The following is a 20,039-nucleotide window of genomic DNA, read 5'->3' on the forward strand; positions in this document are numbered from 1 at the left end:
AGAGAAAATATTTCTTTCAATGCACCAAATGATATAAACTTGGGGAAAATGTTTTTTGTAATTACTCAGGTTAATAACTTAGGAGAGATTCCACCTCTATCAAACACAAAAGAAGTCTAATTTCTGGGGAAAAAATAAGCATTTACTACTTCTAGAAGTATACAAGCATCATTACAGTTTTTTTTTTTTAACTCTTATGCTTAATGCCACCCTGAGAGAATTTTAAGACCTTTCTTTAATACTCCACACCAGTGTAACAAACTTCCTATTGAATAAATCCATTTAAATGTTCAGAGGCATTTCTAACAAGTTCAAATCAAAGTTGTTTCTCCAGTAATTTTTCCCAACTCAATGAGTGACTCATCATCCACACAAAGTGCTCAAGGAAGTTGTCCTTGACTCGTCCCTTTCCTGACATTTTATCCAATCCATCATCAAGTTGCATAATTCTATCTCTAAAAAATTTCTCAAATCTTCAATCCAGCTACACAGGCACCACCTTAGTCCAAGCCAACCTCTTCTCTCACCTGGACATGCACATTGGCATTTATTCCTTTCTCTCCTTCCACCTATCCAATCCATAGATCCACCTTCTTGGACCTATCCAATCGATTCTCCATTCAGCAGAGAGAGTAATGGACTTAAAACATCAAAGAAATTAATTTTGTTCATAACTTAAAATTACTCAAGTCTTTCCCTTGCATTTAGGATAAACACAGAATCTTTAACATTGTCTACAAAAGCCCAACACCAAACTCTGAGCAGCCTTTTCCACCTTTATCTGGCAAAGTTTTAGCTCAATCATTCCCCCACTCCCATCCCCTTGCTAACTAACACACACCAGACACACTCTTTCCCTCTTTGGGCCCTATACAAGCTGTGTGCTCTGTTGGAAATCTTACCCTTTGGCTGACAAACCATTACTTGGGTCTAAGCTAAAATGGAAATTTCTCAAAGAGACCCGGAGTTACCTCCACCCAATATAAATTATGATTCTCCATGGTACTCTCTCATATTTATCACTTAGAACACATCATGAAATATTTACCTATACAGTCATCTGATTAATATCCATCTTTTCCACAAACTACATGTTTATTTGAGAAAAGGACAAGGGCTGCTTGTTGTTTTTTCTTGCCATTGTATTCCAAGCTTCCTTTCCAGGGACTAGCACATTATACATTTTGTGAATATTTTTGAATCAATCAATCAGAATGAAAAATATTCTTTGTGGACAATTTCAAGCTACCTTAAAAATACTGAGTGAAGAAACATTTCCAATATGACTTCAAAATTACTTTAATTCTTACTCTAGAATTTGACAAGATATATCACAAAAGTTATATTTGAAATAAACCATGGTTGAGATAATTAGGATTACCACACTGAAAATACACATTTGTATAAATTTATAATTTACCCATTTCTCAAATATGGCCTATTTTTAATTCTGCAAAGTAACCATCTGGAGGAGGTAATACTGTTGTCTATTAAGTGTGCAATAGCATTATGTCTAAGAAAGAAATGTACATACCTTAATTTAAAAATACTCAGTTGCTAAAAATGCTAACTATCATGTGAGGCTTCAGTGAGTCACAATCTTTTTGTTGGTGGATAGTCTTGCCTCGATGTTGATGGCTTCTAACTGATCAGCGTGGTGGTTGTTGAAGGTTGGGGTGGCTGTAGCGATTTCTTAAAATAAGACAACAGTGAAATTTGCCCCATCAATTGACTTGTCCTTTCAGGATTGATTTCTCTGTAGCATGCAATGCTGTTTGATAGCATTTTACCCGTAGTTAGAACTTCTTTCAAAATCAGAGTGGACCCACTCAAACCCTGCTGTGTCTTTGTCAACTAAACTTATGTAATACTCTAAATCCTTTGTTGTCCTTTCAACAATCTTCACAACATCTTCACCAGTAGATTCCATCTCAAGAAACCACTTTCATTACTCATCCATAAGATGCAACCTGTCATCCATTTAAGTCTTGTCATGAGATTGCAGCAATTCAGTCACATCTTCAGGGTCCACTTCCTATTCTAATTATTTTGCCATTTCCACAACATCAGCAGTTACTTCCTCCACTGGAGTCTTAAACCCCTCAAAGTTATCCATCTGTGAGGGTTGGAATCAACTTCTTCCAAACTCCTGTTAATGTCGATATTTGGGCTTCTCCCCACGAATGTTCTTAATGTCATCTAGAATGGTGAATCCTTTCCAGAAGGTTTTCAATTGACGTTGCCCAGATCCATCAGAGGAATCACTATCTGTGGCAGCTGTGGCTTTAGGAAATGTATTATTTCTTAAATAACAAGACTTGAAAGTCGAATTTACTACTTGAGCCTCAGGTTGAATAATGAGTGTTGTGTTAGCAAGCATGAAAGCAACGTCAATCTTGTACATCTCCATCAGAGCTCTTGTGTGACCAGGTGCATTGTCAATAAGCAACAATATTTTGGTTTTTGTTTTGCTTTGTTTTTTTAACTTATTTTTGTATTGTAGTATAATTGTTTTGCAATGTTGTGCTAGTTTCTGCTGCACAATAAAGTGAATCAACTATATGTATATATATATATATATATATATATATATATATATATATATATATATATATATATATATATCCCGTCCTTCTTGGACCTCCCTCCCACCCCCCACCCCCCACCCCCCACCCCCATCCCACCCATCTAGGTCATCACAGAGCACCGAGCTGAGCTTCCTGTGCTTTACAGCATGTTCTCTCTAGCTATCTATTTTACACACGGTAGTGCATATATGTCAATCCTAGTTTCCCAATTTGTCCCATCCTCCCCTTCCCCCTGTGTCCACATGTCTGTTCTCTATGTCTATGTCTCTGTTCCTGCCTGCAAATAGGTTCAGCTGTACCAGTTTTCTAGATTCCACATATATGTGTTAATATATGATATTTGGGTTTTTTTCTGGCTTACTTCACTCTGTATGACAGACTCTAGGTCCATCTATGTCTCTACAAATGACCTGATTTCGTTCTTTTTATTGGCTGAGTAATATTCTATTGTATATATGTGCTGGACGTTTAGGTTGTTTCCAGGTCCTGGCTATTGTAAATAGTGCTGCAGTGAACACTGGGGTAGATGTCTCTATTTGAATTATGTTTTTCTCAGAGTACATGTCCAGTAGTGGGATTGCTGGGTCATATGGTAGTTCTATTTTTAGTTTTTTAAGGAACCTCCATACTGTTCTCCATAGTGGCTGTATCAATTTACATTCCCACCAACAGTGCAGGAGGGTTCCCTTTTCTCCACACCCTCTCCAAAATTATTTTTTGATGATGGCCATTCTGACTGGTGTAATACCTCACTGTAGTTTTGATTTGTATTTCTCTAATAGTCAGTGATGAGCAACTTTTCATGTTCCTCTTGGCCATCTGTATGTCTTCTTTGGTGAAATGTCTATTTAGGTCTTCTGCTTAACTTTTAATTGGGTTGTTTGTTTTTTTTGATATTGAGGTCCACAAGCTGTTTGTATATTTTGGAGATTAATCCTTTGTCTGTTGCTTTGTTAGCAAATATTTTCTCCCACTCTGAGGGTTGCCTTTTCATCTTGTTTATGGTTTCCCTTTCTGTGCAAAAGCTTTTAAGTTTAATTAGATCCCATTTGTTTTTATTTTTATTTTCTTTACTCTAGGAGGTGGGTCAAAAAAGATCTCGCTGTGGTTTATGTCAAAGAGTGATTTTCCTCTAAGTGTTTTATAGTGTCTGGTCTTACATTTAGGTCTTTAATCAATTTTGAGTTTATTTTTGTGTATGCTGTTAGGTAGTGTTCTAATTTCATTCTTTTACATGTAGCTGTCCACTTTTCCCAGCACTGCTTATTAAAGAGGCTGTCTTTTCTCCATTGTATGTTCTTGCCTCCTTTGTCATAAATTAGGTGACCATATGTGCGTGGGTTTATCTTTGGGCTTTCTATCCTGTACCATTGATCTATATTTCTGTTATTGTGCCAGTACCATACAGCCTTGATTACTGTAGCTTTGTAGTAACATTTTGAAAGGAATAATTTTTCTCTGAGCAGTAGGTTTCACCAGTGGGCTTAAAATATTCAGTAAACCATGCTGTAAACATGTGATATAATACAGGCTTTGTTGTTCCATTTATACAGCACAGGCAGAGCAAATTTAGCATAATTCTCAGTGGCCCAAGGATTTTCTAAATGGTAAGTCAATATTGGCTTTACCTTAAAGTCACTAGCTGCAAGCCAAGAGAGTCTTCCTGCCCTTTGAAACTTTGAAGCAAGGCTCTGATTTCTCCTCTCTAGCTATGAAGGTCCTAGATTGCATCTCCTTCCAATATAAGGCTATTTTATGTACATTGAAAACCTGTTATTTAGTGCAGTGACCTTCACTAATTACCTTAGCACATCTGGATAAACTTGCTGCAACTTCTTTATATATAAGCACCTGCTGATTCACCTGTACTACTTTTATGTTATGGACAGAGTTTCTTTCCTTAAACCTCATGAACCAACCTCTGCTAGCTTTGAACTTTTCTTCTGCAGCTTCTTCACCTCTCTTAGCCTTCATAGGATTTAAGAGAGCTAGGGCCCTCCTCTGGATTAGGCTTTGGCTTAAGGGAATGTTGTGGCTGGTTTGATCTTCTATCCAGACCACTACAACTTTCTCCATATCAGCAATAAGGATGTTTTGCTTTCTTATCATATGTGTGTCCACTGGAGTAGATGTGAAATTTTCTTCAAGAACTTTTCCTTTGCCTTCACAACCTTGACTAACTATTTGGCCCAAGAGGCCTAGCTTTCAGCCTATCTCAGCTTGGCTTTCGACATGCCTTTCTCAGAAAGCTTAATCGTTTCTAGCTTTTGATTTAAAGTGAAAGATGTGTGAATCTTCCTTTCACTTAAATGCTTAGAGGCCATTATAGAGATATGAATTGGCCTAATTTCTATATTGTTGCATTTCAGAGAATAAGGATGTCTGAGCAGAAGGAAAGAGACAGGGGAATGGCCAGTTGGTGGAACAGTCAGCACACACACATTTATTAATTTTGTGGTGCCCAAAAACAATTTCAATAGTAACATCAAAGATCACTGATCACAGATCACCATAACAAATGTAATAATAATGAAAAAATTTGATAGTGTACAAAAATTAGCAAAATGTGACACAGAGACTAGAAGTGAGCAATGCTGTTGGAAAAATGGTGCTGATAGGCTTCTTCACAAGAGGGCCGCCATAGGCCTTCAATTTGTAAAAAGTGCAATATATGTGAAGCACAATAAAATGAGATATGCCTGTATAAAGACTTTTAGCTGTTGACAAATGCAGAAATTAAAGCTCCAAAAAAATTCACTCAGCTGAATAGTGAAAGAGATAATACTGAAATTTAGGTGTCCTGATTCCAAAGTTTATGCTCAAGCTAACAAATGGAAATGTGTTTTCAAGAAAATAAATTTGTATAATTTGTATAATGTCAAATTGAAATAAAATTACTTCATTCCAAATTCTAAGTGATAATGCCTGATATTTTTAAAGTACCATAAAATGCACATTTAAAAGGCATTGTCTGAAGTTAACTATGATCATTGCTTTGAACACACTTGTTTCTTCTACTATACTAGCATAATAATATTATTTCAATGATTATTTTAATGATGTTGATTATCAGTGTCCGTAGCTAAGAATCAGAACGTAGGATACATAAGTGAAGTTAGATCAAGATTCTAAACAATTTAAAAATATTAGATATATAATTTCTAAGTGTGAGAAATATGTAAATAATATTAATACTATTAATAAGTAATATTAAAAGATAATTCCAGATGTTTTTAAAGCTTTATTAGTATAAAGAATAGTGAAAATGCCTCTGGATCACTAAGTAACATATTCTACTTCATTTGCATGGAAGCTTCATAATTTTCTTGTTCCTCCAGCAAAACAACAGAATTGAAAGCAGAAGATGTTTAAGATGCAGCCTGGCAATACTCAATCTATGACCTTGATATCTTGGTTCTATTTTGAATTAGAACTCATAATAATTTCTTCATTAGCATATTTACACAAAATAATCTTAATATCAAGATTTTGACAGAATAGCATGTTAATGTCACAATAAAGAACATGCATCTTATTGAACTTGAACTTCTTTTTCTCATTCCTCCCTCATTATACAAACACAGATTACCATATACATATACAAATTCAGAGACCAGAAGTATGAAAGGTGATTAGATCAGCAAATCACAACTAAAAATAGCAGTTTTCTAAGATTAATGAATATGCACTCTATGTCATTATACTCTTAGTTGGAGTGGTAGCTGGTTATTTCTACAAATGTGGGCCTCCCAAGCTAAGAAAACATGAGATCATATATGAATATTGAATTTATTCAATTAGAAATACAGGAAAACAAACATGTTACGCAAAATGGTTACAGTCAAGTGACTAGAAATATTCCTTCAGGATCACACATAAAATCTTCAAATTTTTGCAAGAACTGAATTGGTTGATACAATTGACAATTCCTTATATTAATGCCCCCCCCCGAATGATATTACCATTAGGTTTTATTTTAATAATTTCTATTCATTAAAAAGACTGTTAAAATAACTGATTATCCTATTTGGACTATAGAATGTAGTCTCTCTGGTTAAAGTACTAAGTATCTGATATTTTATGAATTTAGAATTATATAGTAATTTTAATTATTTTTTGCTAAAACTACTCAAGAAAAATCATTTAAGTATAGTTTGAGAATTATCATTTCAAAGAAGTACTGGAAATACTTTTTCATTCAAAGAAATATTTACTTACTCTGCAACAGTTTAATTCCTCTGCTGTAAGGATGATTGTACCACATTTCTTCCCTGGAATTCCTCTAAAACAAGAAAAAGCATACTTAAATACAATGATATTTTATATTAATAGTATATAATATAAATGAATATTAAATATATATTTTATTTTTATATAAGCAAACAAAAAGCATACTACTAATAGGTGGGCTCTAACAAAATATATTCCTAGTTTCAAACTTGAGTTTATCCTATAGATCCACATTTATTGATAAAGCTAAACTTTGAGCACTTTCAACATGTCAGTCTTTTGCCCAAGAATATTCAATAGCTGCACACCGGCTATCATATATAATTAATATAATATAATGTAGTATCTATAATGTAAAATATTCTCCCATGACTTCTAAGATTTCTATTATGTGATTAAAACATATTCCTAATCTTGATTTTCAATATTTCTTTCTTCTTTCATCAACATGGTTATTTATTTGGGCTTATTTTTGCTCTGTGCCAATTCCCACACCTTGGCATACCATAGTGTGTTAAACTCTTCCCTATTCTGCCCCAAACTTTCTACATCCCCAGAGGAAGTTTTACTTGTTCCAGGAACCATTATCCCAGTCAACCTCACACAAAACTTGGCCTTCTCTGTGCTCCTATTGCACTTAAAGTCAGTACCACAGGTTTAGCATTTAATTATTGTTAAATTGTTACAAACACATATTTTTTACCCTTCTTTCCCCAAGTTGATTATAAACTCTATAAGAACAAAATTCATGTTATAAACCTCTTGTAAACTGACAGATTTAAATATCTATACATAACAGGAGCTCAATATATTAGGACAACATACAATACATAAGCAAAATTAAGCAAAGTAAAACTTCTACCCAATTTTCTTTCTAAATGTCTATGCAATATTTATGCTCATATAGCTTTCAGCTGACACCAAGAGCAAAGTGCACTAGGATAATGCAAGGTATGTGCATGGTTTCCTGCTTTACCTGAGGGAATACAGAGACAAGTCCAAGAGAATCGTCAAAAGAGTAATCCTAATGCTCTAAAGGTATACTTCATGCTTCTTTTGTCCTATCACTAATCATAGCTCAGACTCCTGTTTTTCCTAGGAACTACAAATTGTGGAATTAGAGCCAAACAAGTGTTTTTGTCCTCAAGAATATGATTCAACTCCAATAATCTATGCCGGTTTGTATGTGACATTTTCTCCAGGTCTTTATGATCAATTTTTTATCTTTGCATGTTTTTTCATAGAATATTAAACACATTTTTTAATGCAAGACAAGATTTAATAAGTGGATAAACATTTAGTAGACTGGTCACAATAAAAAAAGGAGATTCTTACTGAAATAACAATGGGGTGCAATTTTACATGTATTAAGTTTTCAGTCACTGAAAGAGATGATGCTCTCCAGTACTGGTTGTGTTGGGAGAACTTGCATATGCACCAACTGCAGGTGGCAATGCAGATAATAACTGCCATTTGAAGAAAATACACACATCATTTTTAGCATCCCTCCATTGTCAGTAATCAGTTAATTTTTCTAATCCAGCTGTACTTTTTTCTTCTTTTTTTCTATTTGTGAATCACAAGATTTACACTCTCAGCATTACAGCAAGCTAAAACACCCTGACTGAGCATCTACCTGAAAATAATTTAAAATGCTGAATAAAATTTGCAAAAAGTATTTATAAATGCTCCGATAACCTGGCAAGAAAAGTAAGGACCAATTAGAAACTAAAGATGGAAAGCCAGAAAGACAAACAGGGGTAAAACCTGAAGAGTTTAATCTTGGGCTTTTTTTAAAAAATAGGTCTTTATTGGGGTATAATTGCTTTACAATACTGTGTTAGTTTCTGTTGTACAACAAAGTGAATTAGCCATATGGATACATATATCCTCATAACCCCTCCCTCTTGAGCCTCCCTCCCACCATCCCTATCCCATATCTCTAGGTCATTGCAAAGCACCAAGCTGATCTCCCTGTGCTATGCTGCTGCTTCCCACTAGCTAACCATTTTACATTCAGTAGTGTATATATGTCAATGCTACTGTCGGTAGTGTATATTATGTCAATGCTACTTCACTGCAGCTTCCCCCTCCACCTGCCATGTTCCCATGTTCTTTCTCTATGTCTACATCTTTGTTCCTGCCTCGCCACTAGGTTCATCAGTACCACTTTTTTTTTTTTAGATTCTATATATATATATATATATATATGTGTGTGTGTGTTAGCATACGTTACTTGTTTTTCTCTTTCTGACTTCACTCTGTATGACAGACTCTAGGTCCATCCACCTCACTACAAATAACTCAATTTCATTTCTTTTTATGGCTGAGTAATATTCCATTGTATATATGTGCCACATCTCCCTTATCCATTCATCTGTTGATGGACATTTAGGTTGGTTCCATGTCCTGGCTATTGTAAATAGAGCTGCAGTGAACATTGTGGTACATGTCCCTCTTTGAATTATGGTTTTCTCATGGTATATGTCCAGTAGTGGGATTGCTGGATCATACGGTAGTTCTACTTTTAGCTTTTTAAGGAACTTCCATACTGTTCTCCATAATGGTTGTATTAATTTATGGATCCTTAGAGCATAAAGATGAGAGACCAAAAAAATTAAAAGGTGAAGGAGTACTCACAAGGTGGAGAATTCAATAAATAAACAACTCATAGCATAAACCTTAGATCACAATGACTATATTGCCTGAATGTAGCATAAATTAGATATAAACATTTATTTTGGAGGGACCCACAAAATAAATCCATGCCTTAAAATGTGGTGATTAATGAAAGAGAAAAAATGTCTCCTAATAATTCAGACCTTAACCAGGCTTGCTGCCTTAATTTTAACTACCTGGGTAATTACAAACTTCAAACCAAGAATTCAGCTTAATTCAAGTGATCATAGTTAGTTGGTAAGTACAAAATCTCTCTGGAAGAATTTGCCTTCAAACTACATCTCAAAATAATATCACATTAAAAGTTTAAAAATATGTATGAGCTTATTCTAAAATATCTCAAAACCCTAAAGAAAAAATGTACCATGTTTTAAAGTCTCCAGAAAAAGCAGGCTGCAGAATTTAACACAGGCTTAGAACCCTAAAAATATTATGCATAATATACACAATGTAAGTATGCATAATATACATAATATATAGACAAGAATGGAAATATGAGGAACTAGCAAAGAACTATAAAATAATCAAGAATATATGGAGAAAAATAGGACTTGTAGAAATAATATAGAGACTATAGATGGATTTAACATCAGATTATACACAGCAGAAAAATTAGTGAACTGAAAGATGGATATAAAGAATTTATCACTAATGCAGCATGGAGAGGCTGATATGGGAAAAATTGCAAAGAGGTTTAGTGACATGGAGGGAAAAGGTAAAAGTTTTAATGTACATCTAAGCAGAGGTCCAGAAGGAGAAGAAAAAATGAATAGAGGAGATGCAATTTTGAAGAGAGAATGGCCAGGAAACTGCTAGAACTGTTGAGAAACATCAATTTCCAGATTCAAAAAGTCCCATGAATTTCAAGCAGCATAAGTAAAAGTACATTTATACCTATACATATATTAAGGACAAGTCAAAACACCAGAGCTAATATGGCATATTTTCAAAGGAGCCAGAGAGAAAAGACAGATGACCTACAAAGATAAGAATGTTAAATTAAGAGCTGACTACTCAGAAGGAACATTGGAAGCTACAAGACAATTGAAAAACTATCTTGAATGGTTTTGAAAGAAAATAACTATCACTCTAGGATTTTATATAGTATATCTCTTTTAAGAACAAGTATGAACTACAGGTATTTTTAAACAAAATAGAATTGAGTGAATTTACAGCCAAGCACATTTTCTTGAGGAATTTCTAAAGGATGGACTTCAAACTGAAGGAGAATGATCAAACATGAGATGCATGAAGAAACAATAAGGGAAGTGGTAAATATGAAAAACCTTAATAAATATTGACTTAAAATCTTAATCAATATTATTGATAAGAAAATCAATAATAGTAATGTTAAAAACTAAAATAAAAAATACAAATGATAATGATAGCATTGATCAGGAGGGTGAGAATTTATTTATTTATTTTTATTATTATTATTTTTTAAGATGTTGGGGGTAGGAGTTTATTAATTAATTTATTTATTTTTGCTGTGTTGCATCTTCGTTTCTGTGCGAGGGCTTTCTCTGGGTGTGGTGAGCGGGGACCGCTCTTCATCACGGTGTGCGGGCCTCTCACTATGGCAGCCTCTCTTGTTGCGGAGCACAGGCTCCAGACGCACAGGCTCAGCAGTTGTGGCTCACAGGCGCATATGCTCCGCGCCATGTGGTATCTTCCCAGACCAAGACTCGACCCCATGTCCCCTGCATTAGCAGGCAGATTCTCAACCACTGCACCACCAGGGAAGCCCAGGAGGGTGAGAATTTAAGTTAAAATCTTAGCTTAAAGATTTTAAGGAAGAAAGTAAAAGATTCTTTGAAGTAAATAGAATTTGATAAATTAAGTAAATATATTAGAAATTCCTAGGAAAGTACAATTTTTAAGGACTTTGTAATCTAAAGGTTAGAAAAGAAAGATTGTGAAATGGTGTTTTAAAAATATAACCAATTTAAAAGAAACTAAAGAAAAGTGTGAAGCACATGAGAAGCACTAAATAAGTGATCAAAATAAATCCAGAGCAACAGTTACAAAAGTACATGTTAATGAACTAAATGCTACAGATTAGAAAAAAAGACTGTCATTCTGTATAAAAAATAAAATTCATACATAGCTATTTACAACAGACATTAGAATTTAAGAATTTAGAATATTCAAAAGAAAAGAATGGAAAGATACACTAAAGAAAAGACAACAACAAAAAACTAACCCTAGTGAAAACCAGTGTACCTACATTAATAGCAAACATGTAAATTTTAAATTTAAAAAAGATTGCCAGAAATCACTACTGTGTAATAATAAAGGTTCAGTTAATTAGGAAGATACAATAATCTCAATACTGTATGCATCTAACATTATAGTTCCAAAATATGTAAAGAAGTGACCATACAACAAAAGGACAGATACATCACTATGTTGAACAATTTTAACCTGGTAAGTACCACATTGGTCAGTGACCAATGTTAACAATCACCAGTGATAAGTCACGTTGATATCATGTACCACTGATATGATGTAATAAGAAGGGCATTTCACCACTGTAGTCTTCCACTCCAAACCTGTAACAGCAATCTAAGCATGAGAAAAATATCAAACAACCCCAAATTGAAGAATATTCTACAAAATATCTGACTAGTACTTCTCAAAACTGCCAAAGTCATCCAAATTTTCGAAGGACTTAAAAATTGTCACATAACAGAGAATACTAGAAGATAGGATGACTAAATGCAAAGAGGTATCCTGAAGTGAATTCTGATATAGAAAAATGACATTAGTGGAAAAACAAGTGAAATTCAAGTAAAGTCTGTAGTTTAGTAGTCATATCAACATTGTTATATTAGTTTTTTCAAATATACCATGTTAACCTAAGATATCAATGTTAGAGGAAACTGGGTGAGGGATATACAAAATTCTCTGTAGTATTTTCACAATTTTTCTGTAAATCTAAAGTTCTTATTAAAAAGAAGGCAAGGCAAAAAAAGACAAAGACAAGCTGAGTAACTATTCTAGGTTAAAAGAGACTAAAAATTAGGACAACTAAATTCAATGTAAAATTTTTGATTAAGTTTTAGGCTGGGGATATAGAGCTATAAAAATTGGGACAACTGTTGAAATTTGAATATGGAGTGTGGATTAGATAACTTCATTGTTTCACTGTAAAGTTTCCTGATTTTGATTATCATATTGTGATTCTGTAAGAGAACATCCTTATTAAGAAATACACACTCATTTTGTTTATGGTTTCCTTTGCTGTTCAAAAGCTTTAAAGTTTAATTAGGTCCCATTTGTTTACTTTTATTTTCATTACTCTAGGACAGGGGTCTCCAACCCCCAGGCTGAGGGCTGGTACTGGTCCGTGGCCTGTTACGAACTGGGCCCCACAGCAAGGGGTGAGCAGTGGGTGAGAGAGTGGGGCTTCATCTGCCCTACCCATCACTCCCCATTGCTTGCATTAGAGCCTGAACCATCCCCCCCACCATCCATGGAAAAACTGTCTTCCAGGAAACCAGCACCTGGTGCCAAAAAGGTTGGGGATGGCTGCTCTAAGAGGTGGATCAAAGAAAGAAAACGAAGTGACTGACAAGATATTAATCTCCAAATACACAAACAGCTCATGCAGCTCAATATCAAATAAACAAACAGCCCAGTCAAAACTGGGTGGAGGGGCTTCCCTGGTGGCACAGTGGTTGAGAGTCTGCCTGCCGATGCAGGGGACATGGGTTCGCGCCCCAGTCCGGGAAGATCTCACATGCCACAGAGTGGCTGGGCCCGTGAACCATGGCTGCTAAGCCTGCGTGTCTGGAGCCCATGCTCCACAACGGGAGAGGCCACAACAGTGAGGGCCCACGTACCACAAAAAAAAAAAAAAAAAAAAATTGGGTGGAAGATCTAGACATTTCTCCAAAGAAGACATACAGATGGCCAAAAAGCACATGAAAAGATGCTCTACATCACTAATTATTAGCGAAATGAAAATCAAAATTACAGTGAGGTATCACCTCATACCAGTTAGAATGGTCACCACCAAAATATCTATAAACAATAAATGCTAGAGAGGATGTGGAGAATAGGGAACCCTCTTACACTGTTGGTAGGAATGCAAATTGGTAGAGTCACTATGGAGAACAGTATGGAGGTTCCTTAAAAAAGTAAAAATAGAGCTACCATATGATCCAACAATCCCAGTCCTTGGGCATATATCTGGAGAAGACCATAATTTGAAAAGATACATGCACCCCAATGTTCATTGCAGCACTATTTACAATAGACAAAACATGGAAGTAACCTAAATGTCCATCAATGGATGAGTGGATAAAGAAGATGTGGTACATATATACAGTGGACTATTACCCATACAAAAGAATGAAATAATGCCATTTGCAGCACCATGGATAGACCTAGAGGTTGTCATACTGAGTGAAGTAGGTCAGACAAAAACAAATATCATAATATTGCCTATATGTGGAATATTAAAAAATGGTACAAATGGACTTATTTATAAAACAGAAATAGGGTCACAGATGTAGAAAAAAGAATATGGTTACCAAGGGGGAAAGGGGGGGCAGGGATAAATTGGTAGATTGGGATTGACATATGCACACTACTGTATATATAACACAACTATTAAGAACCTACTGTATAGCACAGGGAACTCTACTCAATACTCTGTAATGGAAATGTATATGGGAAAAGAATCTAAAAAAGAGTGGAGATATATATAAATATATATATATATATATATATATATATATATATATATATATATATGTATGTATATATATAACTGATTCACTTTGCTGTACAGCAGAAACTAACACAATGTTGTAAATCAACTATACTCCAATAAAAATTAATATTAAATAAAGAAATACACACTCAAGTATGTAGAGGAGAGGGGGCACAATGTCTCCGACAACGTTTCCAAATTACTCTCAGATGGTTCCAAAAAAAATAATAAAACTGGAATATGAGAGTGGTGGATGAGAGGGAGGGAAGTGGGAAAGAAAATGATAAAGCAATATGACAAAGTTAACATCTGTTGAAAGTAAACATTCTGGGTAAAGGGCATACAAGAGTTTCTGGTAATAATCTAGTAAATTTTTTGTACAATTGAAATTATATCAAATTAGAAATTTACCCCCAAGCCAATTTTGAAAATAGTTTCCTATACTTGTATTCTCCTATTTTTGTGGCACAGAGAAAGAACAATAGAACTCATCCCCCAAACAAAGATATTATTCGAGTATTATTAGAAATGAGTAATCCTTTCCAGAACTGAGCACATGAAGAAAAAATGGCCTCTGAGAGACTTGGTGGTTTGTTTTGGTTTGATTTGGATTGTTTTGTCTTTTGTTGATTGTTACAGTAGAGTTTTTTCCTAACTAATACTTTTACATATCTTTTACTACTTCTCCATTACCACTTCTCCACTGCCTTTAATAACTTCATATTTTTACACTGTTGCTTGGCTTACTGCAGTTTTCTTGTTCCTAATTGATCTCAGGCTGCTATGCCCTTAATTTATCCTCTTCATTAATAGAAATTGATCTGATTATGAATTACAATCATGAAGCCTTCCATTTTCTAGTGGCTCTATATAGGTCCTACAATAATTTCAAACATTAATTACAACACAATAATCATCATAAAATGCAGCCACTGTTAAGTCTCTTATTTCATCATTCCTGCCACTTTTCAATAGAGCCACCCTTTTAGATCCTGAAATCATAACAGATGTTTTATTTCACTCTGGCTTCACCTGTAAAACTCACTCTACCAACAAGTCAAGGACCATCTTTCGTCTCAGTGATTTCTACTTATTAATTTTTTGTGGGGGAGGGAGTGCCACAGGGCTTGTGGGATCTTACTTCCCTCACCATGGATTAAACCCACATGCTCAGCAGTGAAAGAGCATACTCCTAACCACTAAACTGCCATGGAATTCCCTCAGAATTTGTTTTAACTTATGGAACATTTACTAAGATTGACCACATACTATGTCATAGAACATTTAGTAAAATACATCACATTTATCATCAAAAATATTTGAGTCTGAGATTAATGACAAAAGGCAATTTTTACAACATTTCTGAAATCTCAATTATCAAAAAAAAAGAAATAATAGGATATTTAGAATTGCACAATAATAAACATAACACCTTTACTAATCAGATTGTATTAGTTTAGTATTTTATATGCAAATATATGAACAAAATGGTATTAAACAAAAATCCAGCAGTGTATTAAAAAAGATAATATATCAATACAATAATAGTAGGAAACGTCAATACTCTACTTTCACAATATAGAACTGAACAGATCAATAAAGAAATAGAGGACTTGAACAATACTACAGACCAACTGAACCTAACAGACATATACAGCACACTCCACCCAACAACCACAGAACATACATTCTTCTCAAGTGTACACAGAACATTCTCCAGGAGAGGCCACATGTTAAACCACAAAACAAATCTTAACAAATTTAAGAAGCTTGAAATTCTATAAAGAATATTTCCAATAACACTGGAAAAACTTAGAAATAACTAGTGGAAGGAAAATTAGAAACTACACAAATATGTAGAAATTAAACAGCACACTCTTAAACAACCAATGGGTCAAAGAAAAAGTCACAAGGAAAATTAGAAAATACCTTGAAACAAATGAAAATGAAAACACAACATACCAAAACATATGGGATGCAGCGAAAGCAGTGCCAAGAGGGAAGTTTACAGTTGAAAATGCATGTATAAAAAAAGTAAAAAAGACTATAAATCAACAGCCTAACTTTATACCTCAAAGAACTAAAAAAAACAAACAAAAAACCCAAAAAAGCACAAGAACAAAGTAAACTCAAAGCTAGCAGAAGGAAATAAATAATAAAGATTGGAGCAGAAATAAAGCAAACAGAGAATATAAAAATACCAAAAATTCAATAAAAGAGTTGACTTTTTAAAAAGATCAACAAAATTGAAAAACCCTTCGTGAGACTAAGAAAAAAAGAGAAAACCTCAAATAAATAAAATCAGAAACAAAAGAAGGGCCAATATAACTAATGTCACAGATATAAAAAAAGATTTTAAGAGAATACTATGAATAATTTTAGGCCAACAAACTGGATAGCCTAGAATAAATGTATAAATTCCTAGAAACACATGATTTGACAAGACTGAATCATGAGGAAATATAAAATCTGAACAGACCAATAACTAGTAAGGAGACTAAATCAGTAACCAAACACCTGTCAGCAAAAAAAGGCCTAGGACCAAATGGCTTCACTGAAGAATTCTCTCAAACATTTAAAGATGAATTAACATTAATTTTCCTAAAACTCTTCCAATAAATTGAAAAGGGGGTGAGCATTTCCAAGTTCATTCTATAAAGCCAGCATTATCCCGATACCAAAATCAGACAAAGGCAACACAAGAAAACTACAGACCAATATCCCTGATGAATATTAATGCAAAAATCCTAAGCAAAACACAAGCAAACTGAATTCAACAGCACATCAATAGGATTATACACCATGACCAAGTGTGATTTATTCCTGGAATGCCAGGATGGCTCAGGCATTAAAATAAATTTAATACACCACAGTAACAGAATAAAAACAAAACTATGTGATTATATCAGTTGTTGCAGAAAAAGCATTTGACAAGATTCAACACCCTTTCATGATAAAAAACACTCAGCAAACTAGGAATAAAAGGTAATTACATCAAGATAATAATAACCATTTATGAAAAGCACACAAGTAACTTCATACACAATGATAAAAGATTGAAAGTTTTTCCTCTAAGATCATGAAAAGGAAAGATACCCACCCTGGCTACCTCTATTCTACACCACAATGGAAGTTCTAGCCAGAGCAATTAGGGGGAAAAAAAGAAGTAAAAGGCATCCAAATTGAAAAGGAAGAAGTAAAACTACTTCTGTTTGCAAATGACATACTCTTATATGCATAAAGCCCTAAAGAGTACACATTAAAAAAAAATCTGTTAGAACTAATAAACAACTACAGCAAAGTTGCAGGATTAAAAATCAACATAAAAATAAGTTGTGTTTAAAAAAAAAAGGAAAAACTAAGTTGTGTTTCTATATACTAATAATGAACAAACCAAAAAACAAATTAAGAAAAATTCAATTTACAATAGCATTAAAATAATTTTAAAATTAAGAATAAAAGTTACCAAGGAGGTGAAAGACTTTTACACTGAAAACTATAAAACATTGCTGGAAGAAATTAAGGAAGACACACATAAACAGAAATATATTCTGTGTTCATGGCTTGAAAGAGACATATTGTTAAGATTTTCATACAACCAAAGCAATCTACAGGTTCAACATAATCTCTATCAAAATCCCACTGGAAAAGTTTTAAAGAAATAAACTGTAAAATTCATCCAAAAATTCATGAAATCTCAAGGGACCTCAAATAGCCAAAACAATTTTGAAAAAGAATAAAGTTAGAGAACTCACATTTCCTGATTCCAAAACATATTACAAAACTATAGTAATCAAAACAATATGGTACTGGCATAACAACAGACAAATAGGCATATGAAATACAACAGAAATCTGAGAAATAAACCCTAACATATATGGTCAAGTGATCTTCAACAAGTATCCCAACCAATGACATTCAATGAGGGAAGTACACTTTCTACAACAAATAGTGTGGGGAAAACTGTATATCCTCATAGAAAAGAATGAAGTTGGACCTTTATTTTACACCAGGCATAAAAATCAACTCAAAATAGATTAAAGACTTAAACAAAAGGCCTAAAATTATAAAACATATAGAAAAACATAGGGGAAAAACTTCATGACATTGGTCTTGACTGATTTCTTGGACATGACACAAAAGTACACCAAAAATAGACAAATGGGATTACATCAAACCTAAGAAGCTTTGTAACTCATAGAACATAATAAATAGAGTGAAAAAGGCAATGATGTATTTGCAAATCATACATCTAATAAAGGATTAATATCCAGGGTGTGTGATAAAGGTTAATATAAACAATTCTACAACCCAATGGAAAAAAAATAACATACCCCAATTCAAAAGGGAGAAAATGAAGAAGTGTGGCCAAGATGGCAGAGTAGGAAGACCCTGAGCTCACCTCCTCCCATAGGCACACCAAAATTACAACTATTTACAAAGCAACTGTCTATGAGAATAACCTGATACTAGCAAAAATGATTTTCCACAACTAAAGATATAAATATAGAACCACAATAAGATGGATATGAAGGGCAAAGACACAGCATAGTCAAGACACATACCACTGTGCCTGTGACCCGCAGATGGGAAAATAATCATAACTGAAGAGGTTCTTCCCAAGGAGTGAGTAGTCTAACCCCTACATAAGGCTCCCAACCCAGGGGTCATACACTGGGAAGACAAGCTCCCCAAATGTCTGGCTTTGAAGGCCAACAGGGCTAGAATATGGGAGAGTGAGAGTCAGAGGGCTGTAGGAAACAGAGACTCTTAAAGGGTAAGTGCAAAATCTCACAAGGTCCAAGTCCCAGCACAAAGGCAATAATTTTAAAGGAACCTAGGTCAGATCCATTTGCTGATCTTGGAGACCCTCCCAGAGAGGCAGCGGGAAAATACAACTCACTCTGGGGACACAGACACTAGTAAGGAGATCAAGCATTTATAAAGTTAGTAGGAAGGTTAAAAAACAAAAGAAGTATAATCATCTATATCCACAAGAAGTAGTTAAAGGATACGCAAAACAAAGTGATGTAAAATATGATTCCAAAAACATTAAACATGGGTGTGTGTGTGAAGGAGTAAATATGCAGGGTTATTAGGACATGTTCAAACTTAAGATGTTATCAACCTAAAATATCATATAGAGAGAGGGAGAAGGAGAGAGAGAGAGTTATACATGAACTTCATGGTAACTAAAAACTGAAAGCTTATGATAAATATATATGCAAAAAACAGAAATGAATCCAAATATAACCTTAAACATAGTCATCAAATCAGAAGGGAAGTGAGCAAAAGAAGAAGGAACAAAAAAAGTACAGAAACAACCAGAAAGCAATAAACAAAATGGCAAGAATTTCATACCTATCAATAAATAATTATTTAAAGTAATTATTTAAATAATTACTTTAAGTGTGGGAGTGGCCAAGATGGCTAAGTATATAGATGCTGAGCTCAAATCCTCCCATGGGTACACCAAGGTTGCAACAACTTGCAGAGTGGCTACTGATGAGAATGGCCAGAAGACTGGCAGAGGAGACCTTCTAAAACTAGAGATGTTGGGAGGGAACCACAGAGAAATGGGCAGGATGGTAAAGATGTGGTATTGACAGGATACATAGCCCCAGGTTGGTAAACCACAAAAGGGAGGATAATTGTAATCAGAGTTTCTCCCCAAGGAGCTAGTGAACCCCACATTTGGCTCTAGAGCCCAGGGTCCTGCATGGGGAGATGAGTCCCCAAAATGCTTTGATTTGAAGGCCAGTGAGGTTTGCTTTCAGGAGAGCTTGAGGGCTGGGGGAAACAGAATCCACTCTTGAGGGGCA

At 34.5% G+C, this 20,039-nt stretch overlaps 1 protein-coding gene across 2 annotated transcripts in view; it reads right to left on the minus strand.

Annotated features, from left to right (window-relative positions):
* CPNE8 (copine 8) overlaps positions 1 to 20,039 on the minus strand; it is a 229,608-nt gene that overhangs the window by 168,117 nt on the left and 41,452 nt on the right. For both annotated transcript variants that reach the window (XM_081247806.1, XM_081247807.1), the window contains exon 2: positions 6,807 to 6,870. In XM_081247806.1, coding sequence (XP_081103932.1) covers positions 6,807 to 6,870 — 64 coding nt within the window. The remainder of the gene's footprint in view (positions 1 to 6,806; positions 6,871 to 20,039) is intronic.

This window comes from Mesoplodon bidens, assembly GCF_964165515.1.
Source record: "Mesoplodon bidens genome assembly, chromosome: 11".
NCBI lineage: Eukaryota > Metazoa > Chordata > Mammalia > Artiodactyla > Ziphiidae > Mesoplodon > Mesoplodon bidens.